Here is an 11,183-nt window from a genome sequence, read left to right as displayed (position 1 = left end):
TTTAAAAAGATCTTAAATCCAAAGTGAACTACAGAGAAATTATGGAAAAAAGTTTCTGGAAATGAAAAAATGAACTAAAAATGACAAAAGCAGGAAGTTCTGATTTACATTCTAGAATCTGGTTTATGTCAACATCATTTAAAACTGTAAATGGATGAATGGATGAATATCTGAGCTGCAGCAGCAGAACCAGAACCATCCGGACTGGGAACGCGGATCCTGCCGTCCATCTGATTCTTTGGTTTATTTTTATTTTCATTCAATAAAACAAAACAAACATTTAGTTTATTTTATTGAAACGCGAATCGTGGAAGTTAAAAATCAACTTTAATGTGTAAAAATCCGCAGAGATTCATGTTTTAACTCCAGGTGAGCACGTTCCAGCTCCCTGCCCTCTGATTGGCCCGCGCTCCGCTGGCCTCCCCTCATTGGCTGACGCTGCTGTCAGTCCCGTCTCAAGCCCCGCCCCCGAGCACAGAAATGCCTGAGCGCGGAGCGGCGCGTCACCAGACGGATCGGATCTGCGCTCGTGCTGACGGAGCGTCTCTGCCGCGGAGCCAGAAATGATCAGAACCCCGCGGACTGGACCCGAACCCGAACCCGAACCCAACCAACATGGATGTGTGTAGAACCCTGGCGGCGCTGCTGTGGGTCCTGCTGCTGAGGCGGGTCCAGGTCTGCCAGGCGGAGGAAGGTAGGTTCCGCTGTCCGGTCCGGTTCGGTTCGCTCCGGAGCTGCTGGTCCTGACCCGAACTGGGTCAGGAGGAGAAGTGCTCGGTTCTGTTTGGACCGGTTCTGGTTGAGTTTAGCTGCTGTGAGGCTGAAGTTGAAAGGTTCGGTCCAGAGGAACAGAAAGTGTTCCCGGGACGGGTTCGGGACTTTTCTGTGGTTCCTCTGAGGTCCAGATGCCGGGCGGTTCGGCCAGCAGGACGGGTTGGGTTTCTGGGTGCAGATCCAGGTCAGAACCTTCAGAACCTTCAGAACCAGGGTGAGCGTCGTTCCGGGCTGAAGCGGACTGTGATGATGATGATCATGATGAAGGATCACACACACACACACACACACACACACACACACACACACACACACACACACACACACACACACTCTAAAACAAACACACACTCCGCCAGAATGGAGACAACAGAACCCAGAGAGGCGGGTCGGGGTCCGAACAGAACCAACAGAACCGGTTTGCTGTCAGTCATCATCAGTTAGAGAACCGGCGCGCAGATCCGAACTCGGAACGTTCCCTGGTGTTCAGGGAACCGGGTCGGGTTGAGGATCCGGCGGCGGGTCCAGGTTCTGTTCGGGGTTCCGGAGGACAAACGGGTTCGTTGTCCCTGAGAACAGGAAGCGGAGTGTGTGTGTGTGTGTGTGTGTGTGTGTGTGTGTTCGGAATCAGGAATGTCGGGACGTTGATCCAACTCTTCTTTGTTTCTCCTCATCCTCATCTTCCTCCTCCTGCCCAAGAGCTGACTTAGCACACATCTGTGTGTGTGTGTGTGTGTGTGTGTGTGTGTGTGTGTGTGTGTGTGTGTGTGTGGGTGTGTGTGTGTGTCCAGCCCTCCTCCCTCCAGGTCTCCTCACACCTCAGCACTAACACACCTTGGCATCTCATCGCGATCTCATTTACCCCCCACCTTCATCATCCTCATCCTCACCTTCATCATCCTCATCCTCACCTTCATCATCCTCATCCTCACCTGCAGCTGCGTTTTTTCTGGATGATTTGATCAGCGGATGAATCAACATCTACACTGTAAAACACTGTTTGGTTTCTGGTTTAAATATCTGGTTATTCTAGAAATTAAATAATAATAAAAGATTTTCTCCAGGAATTCATTAACTAGCAGGTTTTATCTGTTAACTTAGTTGTTTCTAGTTTCTAATCAATTTTATTTTTATTATGTAACTTTTTAAACGGTGTTGAATGAAACTTAATTTCTGACAGTTATTTCTATTTTTAATATTCATATAAAAAGCACCAGCTCAGATTATATAATCTATAAGTGGAATAATCTGTGTTGTTACCGTTCCTGTTTCTGGCAGATTTTATTTTATTCCAAATGTTCTGAGATGTTTTGCTGTAGAAACTAAATTCTTGGTAATGTTTCAGTTTCTGCATCCAGGAGGGAAACGATTCCATCAGAACTTTAATCTGAACTCAGAGGAGAAACTGCAGGTTTCATCATTTCTCCACAAACAGGAAACTTTTCCTTAAGCTGCTGGTTTCTGTTGTGGAAGAACCGTGATGCGGATCTGAACACAGAGATTCTGTGGCATAAACAGAATCGGGATCAGCGGGTCGGTTCCGGTCCAAACTGACGGAAATGGAAGCAAAGTTCTTCCACCTGAAAATCTCAGGTTGAACGTTCAGGACTTTATTCCTTCTGTCCGACTCGGAGTCAGAATCGGTTTGCCTGAAGGAAACGTTTTCATTGGACTGGATGGAAACATGAAGCAGGACCAGAACCGGCTGCTGGAGGTTCTGGTTTGGGTTCCATGTGAGGAATCAGAGCTCTGGCTGTGAACGACTTGTTCAAGTCGCACACGGAACCCGACAGCAACCGAGTTCTCACTGTACGATGGAAAATCTGGTGGAAGGAAAACCTTCCTGCAGAGTCACAGATACCCAGGGTTCAAACTCTCCCTGGAAATGTGTTGAAATTGATTTGAATAATTCTGAGTTTCTAAACTATAACTGACTGAAATTATCAGCTTTAATTTTATAAGAAAAGAATGTCCAGGAACAGGAAGTGTCCAGGAACAGGAAGTGTCCAGGAACAGGAAGTGTCCGGGAACAGGAAGTGTCTGGGAACAGGAAGTGTCCGGGAACAGGAAGTGTCTAGAACAGGAAGTTTCCGGGAACAGGAAGTGTCTGGGAACAGGAAGTGTCTGAGAACAGGAAGTGTCTGGAACAGGAAGTGTCCGGGAACAGGAAGTGTCTGGGAACAGGAAGTGTCTGGAACAGGAAGTGTCCGGGAACAGGAAGTGTCCGGGAACAGGAAGTGTCTGGAACAGGAAGTGTCCGGGAACAGGAAGTGTCTGGAACAGGAAGTGTCCGGGAACAGGAAGTGTCTGGGAACAGGAAGTGTCCGGGAACAGAAAGTGTCTGGAACAGGAAGTGTCCGGGAACAGGAAGTGTCTGCTGCTTTCTGATCATTTTTTCACTGTTTCTAATAAACATTCAGAGCAGAAACATTTACAGGACTGGATGTTAAAATCACCCCTGAATTCTTGAGGTTTGATCTGAAGGTGAACAGGAAGTTAAAGTAATTTAAAGATTAAATCTGTGTGAAGATTCAGGCTCTAAGCAGGAGATGTCGTCCATGGACAGTTTGAGGAGAAACGATGCTGCCTGACTTCTTCTGCGTGATCTGTCGTCAGACATCTTTGTCTGTCGTCAGACATCTTTGTTTGTCGTCAGACATCTTTGTTTGTCGTCAGACATCTTTGTTTGTCGTCAGACATCTTGGTCCAGCTGTCTTCCTCACAGCTGCGAACTTTGTTCTGTTTTCTTCAATGTGAAGATCTTTGATGCTCCGCCTGTTAACTCTGCTGGTTTACAGAATAAACTCTCAGAAAGTTTAAATAATTGATCAGCTTGAATGTTAAAGCAGAAACAGAAAGAGGCTGAGGAATCAGCCTTGAGGTTCTCCTTCATTAACGACGTCAGAGACGCCGTTTAAACTCTACAAAATGAAACCAAAAGCTTCAACACAAGAGAACCTCTGAGTTTTACTGAGATCTGGGAGAATCTCAGCATCGTATGGGAGCCTGGAAGGGACAATCCAAACTCTGAAGACTTTCACTCCTCTTCCTGGTCCGACGCTCCAGTCGGACATTTTTTCCTCCGTTTGCTAGTATTGTGTTTAAAACACGATCGCCGTTTCTTCAGTTGAGCTTTGGTTCAGGTGTCATTTCAGGAGGCAGACGCTGCTCCTGCCTGGATCACATGTCTGTGACCTCACAGAGCGCCAGCGGTCAGAGTGATTTGTGAACATGGCCGCCGCGGCGTCCTCCTGTCAAAGCCTCGGGGACGCTGTCATTTCAGCTGAGATAAGAGGAGGAAGGCAGGGAAGGTCAGAGGAACGGAGGATGAAATGAAGGGAGGGAGGAGAGGAAAACAGGATGAAGGAAAAGAGAGTTGACTATCAGACAGAGCAAAGAAATAAGCACAAATGGATGCAATATCCACAAAACCTGCTTTTATCAAATAATTATTTTCCACACTTTGTTTTAAGAAATATCGTAAACATGAAAAAATTTCAGAAAAGTTTTCATCCTAATAAAAACGTCTCTGCTGCTGATCGCTGCTTTTAACGAGACAAAGCTAAAACCGCTGTCAGCCAATCAGAACCGACTTCCTGTTGGAGGCAGGAGGTTTGTTTCTGTCAGCTGAACTACCTCTAAACATCTTGTTGATTATAAATGATTCAAACAAGAGGATGCAGATTAGGAATCATGTCAGAATAATGTGGATGAACCGAAATCTACAAAATACAAATTTTCATAAATAATCGTTTGGGGACATAAAGTGGAGTATTGTTTGACCATATTTGATTTCCCAGATGACTGAACCCGGTCCGACTCATGTGACCTACAAACAACCTTTCTGTGCAGCAAAGGTCACAGCAGAGGTGTGTGTGTTGATGCATCATCTCCACATTCACACAGGAAGTTTCCGTGTTTTAGTTTCACCTGGAGCTCGTCTGTTTCTCCAGCCGTTATTTATACGACTGAGACACGTCTGATGATGTATATTCATCTCCTGATGAATATGCCCACCTTTCTGAAGCTGCAGTAGAAGTTCAGGTTTCAAACACCTCCCGGGTTTCTGCAAAGGTTCTGCAAAGTTTGTGTGCAGAACGTCGGAGCAGGAGGGAGCGAAGCGCTGCTGGTGTTTCGGTTTCCTGCTGACGGATCGAGGCGGCGGCTGCTGGCAGCCTCCCCGTCCTCAGGGTGTAAATGTGATGAATGGCGGTTTGTTTGGCAGGACGCGGCGCTCTGGGTGTAAACAGTCAGTGCTTTAATGCGGGGGCCATGATGGGAGCCAAACAGAGACGTTTTGTCTGGTTCCTGTGAAACTAACAGTGAGAGAAGCTGTCCTGTGTGGACGATTAGATCTGCAGCAGATAAAGTCTGATCCAATCTTTCTGGCTTCCCCGACCTTTTCCTCTTCTTTCTTTATTTACTCCGTCCAGATCTTTACTCCCAGTTTAAGCCCCAGTTTGACCTTTCTCAACCCGTTTGTCCCTCAGTTTTGTGTGTCAGGGAGCAGCTGAACGGTTTAGCTGAGGAAGAGGAGCACGAAGGTTAACTGTGTCGGCCTTCCTCTCAGCCGCCGCCATGAATCCCATCAGCCTCAGCCAGTCTGGTCCCAGTCCTCCCAGTACTGCAGACCCTGGCAGACAGACACGTTTGGCCACACGGCGGTTTTTAGAGGAATCAATAACTGATGGATCAATCGAAAGCCGGATCATTTTTATTCAATAATAACATGTTTGGTTTCTGATGATTTAATTTTTGGAAAATGTCGATTTTTTTTCCCACCAATGCTTTCCATGTGTTTCCATGGTGATGTCAGCTCGCCCAGGGCGGCCATCTTGTTTGCCAAACGTTTGAAGCTTCTGCTTCAGGTCGACTCCACCAGAATATTTAGATTTATATTTAAAGTCAGAATATTGAGAGAATAAAGGAGTAACTGTATCAGAACTTCGACATAAAAACATTAATATGAGAAGTAAATAAGCATTTCATAAAGTTTTACTTTATTATTATTTTTCAGATAAGGAAATACTTTCCCAGAATTACTGAACCATTATAAACCAAACAGCTGCTTATTCACCTGCTTTTCTTCTTCATGAAGAGTTTTAGTGTGCAGAACCTATTATTATTATCATTAATAATAATGATAATAATAAAAGTCAAAGTCCATATCTAAATTAGCCACCTATTTTTAATCTCATGCTAATAAAAATATAATTTCCTATTTCTAAAAAATAAACTTCACACAATCATCAACATGAAGTTATTATTGGCAGTAGAACAACAGGAGACATTTAGTCATGTCCTGAGAACAAAACGCTGACATGATGAAATGACCAACCCTGCGGCCCCCGGCGGTCCGCCCGCGGCCCCCCGGCGGCCCGCGGGCCTCCTGACGCCGCGGCGTGTCGGTCGGATCCGCGTCGGTCTGCTGCTGTAAACCAGGGAAGCCCATTAATCTCAGGGAGAGGCGTTTGACCTTTCAAACTCATTAACCACAGCAGCCGCCGCGCAGACAGCTTCCGCCATTACACCCCCCACCCCCCCAACACCATTAGCACGTGCGCGGTACTTAAGCTGTGGGCGCGCACGTGCTGGAGGTGTGTGTGCACCTGCCATCATGGCCTCCGGTCGGCCGGATCCTCCGGATCGTCCGGATCCTCTGTGTGGGTTTGTTTGGGCAGCGACCTGGAAAATTGCCTGACCTTTTCAGAAGCTGATGAATAAATCCATAAATCCCGCAGCGGCGCGGCTTTACGACGCGTCCCGGCCGCAGTGACGCGTCCTGCGGAGAGACTTCCTGGAAATGGAGTGATGGTGATGGTCCTGATGAAGGTCAGCGGCGCCGGTAACGACCTGCTGGAGTTAACAGCCGACATGGAGAAACCTCAGCTTATCTGGAGGCTCAGAGGCTGGAGGGGGGGAGAAACACACCTCTGATTTACTGAGTCAGTCCTGGAAGTGGATAAATTACCGAGTCATCTGGTCAGCAGGGGGCGCCGTAGATACCAAACCTCTTCATGGAGACCTTAGGGCAGAAACAAGCTGGCGGATGAAAGTCAGAAAACATCCTGGACGTTGAGTTGTCTGTGCTGGACTGTGATTGGTTCCTGAGGTTGTCTGTGCTGGACTGTGATTGGTTCCTGAGGTTGTCTGTGCTGGACTGTGATTGGTTCCTGAGGTTGTCTGTGCTGGACTGTGATTGGTTCCTGAGGTTGTCTGTGCTGGACTGTGATTGGTTCCTGAGGTTTGGGGGGAAACACTGAGTCCTTTCAAGGCTATTACAACATTTACGGTAATTTCTGGTCTATTGAATATAAGCCACTCCCACTCACTTTACAATTTTTCACATAAAGGCTGCACTCGTCTAAAAGCTGCAGGTATCCACGATGATATTCACATAGAAAGGTTGTTTTCTTTCTGTCTGGGACCGGACCCGTTGGAATGATCACAATAAAGTGAAATAATCGCACTGAGGTTATGGACCTGATCTATTCTGCTGCTTGTGTAAATTTGTGTTGACCTCTAGGATGAATTCACGCTCTGCAGTCTGGAACTACGAGCACCACAACATTTCTGTAAGTGAATGGATCAAAGTCAGGAATGAACTTCTTCTGCAGCGAAGCCGCCGGAGCGCCTCAAGGCGCCGTCATGGAGACGCTTTCAGCTCAGAGTCCGGTTTACACTCGGAAAGGAATTTTAAATTCGGTTCCATCCGCCGTTTACTGAGCGTAAAGCTGAAAATGTTTCCTCCAAGAGGCCAGGAGGGTGAATTAGAATCCGTCAAAATTTCGGACAACCTTCAGATTTTTCTGTCACCTCAAAAAAATGAAGACAGAGGAAAACTTCCTCCTTCCCACTGAAGTGGTTTGAACGTGGTCACGCTCTCCCTCGTCTCTCTCGTCTCCAGGTCAGCTGACGTCTGACTGCTGGTGAAAAGTCGTATTTTATCTGCATCACAGTTTGAACGTACCGTCTGGACGTTACGGTACCGCTGAGCGTCCTGCAGGTGTTCAGGTCCTGTTCTCGCTCGGCCAATCAGATCGCTGCCACAGGCTGAATGAAGGCGGCGTTTCCATGGCGACGGTGTGTTTATTTGCGTCTCTTTATGCGGCGGTCGTGATTGCAATCAGAAAGTCATCATGGAGGACGGCCGGGTGGAGCGCGCTCCTGTTGTTTCTCTTCTAATTGCTGCTTCCTCTTTGCAAGTCAATTAGCCTGGCAGCCAATCAGAGAGCAGAGACGCTGCAGCCTGGACGGGCTGCCAGGTCGCTCCGGTAATCAGGTTATCCTGCTGTCAGTCACTGTGTCAGTGTGTCAGCCGGCCAATCAGGGAGCAGCGATTCTGATTAATCAGTCGTATGGGGAGAGCAGTCAGAGGTTGTCAATCACCAGAGCAACATGAACGACGCTCCCCAAACAACAAGTTTGGATCTGGAGTTGAATTCTGAGTGGAGAGGAGCAGCTGCTGAACAGTTCCTCTGAACAATTCTCCATATCATCGACATGCAGAACCACAGAGGAACCGGACAATGATCTGGTTCAATAAACCTCTTTTTCTACCGATGCACAACCAACCAGAGGATTGGAGACAAACCTAGAAAAACCTGCAGCACAAACGCAGAAACCTGAGAAACTTCTGAAGATAAACGGATCATCTGGTCTGGGTCCGCTTCAATCCAGCTCTGGTTTGATATGTAAACACCAAGAGGACCAGAACCAGGAAGTGGACTACAGTGCAAGGCATTCTGGGTAAATCCAACCAAAGCTAACATGTTAGCCTAGCGCTAGCAGCAGAAATGTCTCCTGGTCTTCAGCCAAAGACTAAAGAGAAATCCTCCAACACTAAAATCTGAAGTTGCTCTCAGTGTCTTCAGAGGTTTTTGTGTGGTTTCCTTCAGTGGTTGTTGGTGCAGCGCCCCCACAGGCCAGGAGGGGAACAGGTTGGTTTGGGTCAGAACCACAGTAGCTGCAGGTGGAGCAGATGCTCTAAATACTTAGAATCTAATTAAATATTTAGTTTAATTTCTGACATAAGTGAATAAATTACACATAAATTAATCTCCATTTTTTTCTCTGACAGGAATTATTGCTGTTAATTTTTGACCATGTAGCTTCACAAACGGCACCACAGAGTTTTTCTGCGTCTTGGGATTCTTGGATAAGCAGCTTTATCTGTGTGTGTGTGTGTGTGTCTGTGTCTGTGTGTGTGTGTGTGTGTCTGTGTGTGTGTGTGTGTGCGTGTGTGTGTGTGTGTTTGGGTTGGTGGATAAACTCGTGTTTTATCAAAGCTTATTGGATCTTTTGATTTTTTGATTTAGTTTCCTGGACTTTTTGTTTCTGTGTTTCCTGATTCTCCATAATTTGATCCGGTTATTAAATCTGACTTTGTTCTTTGCAGCAGATTTATTTTTACTGGGCTCTTCAGAGCGGACGTTCATGTCGTCAGCAGCAGCACTGCTGGTCAGATCGCCGCGGTGTTGGGGTTATTTTCTGCAGAGGAAGTGATGTCGTTTCACAGGAAACTCTTGTCTTCCTCTCTTCTTCTGTTCATCTATCTCTGTGAGACAATTCAGCTTGGCAGAGTTTCAGCGATGGAGTGTCTTGAATTAATAGTGAATTACCAGCCTGTGTGTTTGTGTGTGTGTGTGTGTGTGTGTGTGTGTGTGTGTGTGTGTGTGTGTGTGTGTGTGTGTGTGTGTGTGTGTGTGTGCGTGTGTGTGTGTGTGTGTGCGTGCGTGTGTGGGCGCGCGGTGGAAGGGTGTTTGAAGGAATGCACCACTGAGGCCGTTTTCCGTCCAGGATGATCGGTGTGTTAGCTGGTTGCCATGGAGACTGATTGTTTTGAATCTTTCTCTGGTTTCTCTGAAAAACGGACAAACTGGCTTCAAACTCTGAGTTTTATTTCTGACCATTTTTTTCCACACTGGCCGCTGGCTAGGAGGGAGTGTGTGGATCTGTCCTGCATTTAAGTGAAATCTAAGTTAGTTAAGTTTTGTCTTTTCTTGGTGAACTTTAAAAGGGCTTTAAAATGTAAAATGATAAAATCTGTCGCTGTTATGTAGATCTATATATGTTCTATGTACCTGAATCTGAATTTGTACTGTGAAGAAATCCTGGTAGGTTGTAGAGTAAAACATTAGGGGAGGCAAGAATAAGCTTTGCTTCAGCCTGTTCCTTTTTGGTAAACTGTGGTTTGTCTATTGTTGTTCTTTTCTTTTTTTCTTTTGTTGTTTCTTGTGTTTGATGTGGACAATTTACCAAAATAAAGTGATTGATTGATTGATTGATTGATTGATTGATTGATTGATTGATTGACCCGTCCGTCTGCTGAAATTCAAGAATTTCACCTTTCCTGCAGTTTTCCTGAACAGATTCACTGATTATTTGATTACTCGTTTCAGTCGTTGTTGAATCACTCGCTCCACTCCGACTCCAAAACCAAAACAGAAATTATAAAGCAGGCAGTGAAGCAGGTCTGTTCACAACCGATAAAATCAATCAATCAGATTGATCGTTTCCATCCGATCAGTAAATCAAAACTCTGCAAGGGCAGAAATTACAAAACAAACTGAATTATCGATCGTAAACATAAAATCCCTCCTGGGTGGAAATGTTTGGGTCGGTTCTGGTCGGTAGCAGGAGGCGCTGTCCAGCGTTTACAGGCTGGTCAGTGAATAAACGCCGGAGCAACTGGAGACACTGCTGCCTCTTCCTCCTCCTCCTCTTCCTCCTCCTCCTCTTCCTCTCCTTGTTTTCCTCTGAAACTCTGGGTTGTTTCTCCTGGCGATGATTCAGCGTCTCGGCAGGAACAAACTGTAAAGCCGTCAGTCTCTCGGTTTCATGAATCATTTGTTCTGCTCCAGGATTTCATAACAACACAGGGTCACAATTATTCATACCCTGAACTCTGATCTCTGGGTTCTTTTTGCTGCTGGACAGAACCGGGTCAGCGGGTCGGTTTCCTGAAACAAACTCGGCTCCGTGTTCGTCTCCGTTCTGAAGCAGGAAACTGCGACCCAAATCTGACCAATCTCATCGTCCCGGTTCTGATCCGACTAGATTAGAGCCACATGTTTGTGTCCGGCCAGGTGAAGAAAATAAAATGTAATTACCAGATTGTATAAACATGAAACTGAAATGAGGAAAGTTGAGCATCTTCTGAATCTTCATTGGTTTAACAAATATTTCATCTTTTAACAATGTTAGCATGCTAACAGCTGCACGGCCATGTTAGCATGCTAACAGCTGCACGGCGATGTTAGCATGCTAACAGCTGCACGATGATGTTCGCATGCTAACAGCTGCACGGTGATGTTCGCATGCTAACAGCTGCACGGCGATGTTAGCATGCTAACAGCTGCACGATGATGTTCGCATGCTAACAGCTGCATGATGATGTTAGCATGCTA

General features: G+C 46.2%; 1 protein-coding gene across 4 annotated transcripts in view; it reads left to right on the top strand.

The window, feature by feature from the left end:
- Nucleotides 1-474: 474 nt before the first annotated feature.
- The window catches only part of LOC122844251 (ephrin type-A receptor 7-like), a 73,538-nt gene continuing 62,829 nt past the window's right edge, over nt 475-11,183 (top strand). For 3 of the 4 annotated variants that reach the window (XR_006372838.1, XR_006372837.1, XM_044139521.1), the window contains exon 1: nt 521-694. Coding sequence is in view for 2 of the 4 variants with exons in the window: in XM_044139521.1 (XP_043995456.1) it covers nt 616-694 (79 nt within the window). In the remaining 2 variants the exon portion in view is untranslated. Of the gene's footprint in view, nt 695-11,183 lie in introns of all 4 variants that reach the window. The other variant, XM_044139520.1, reaches the window with a different exon arrangement.

Source organism: Gambusia affinis, linkage group LG14 (assembly GCF_019740435.1).
Source record: "Gambusia affinis linkage group LG14, SWU_Gaff_1.0, whole genome shotgun sequence".
In the NCBI taxonomy this organism is placed as follows: domain Eukaryota; kingdom Metazoa; phylum Chordata; class Actinopteri; order Cyprinodontiformes; family Poeciliidae; genus Gambusia; species Gambusia affinis.
Note: the sequence above shows the minus strand (reverse complement) of the source record. Positions and strands in the feature narration are given on the sequence as shown.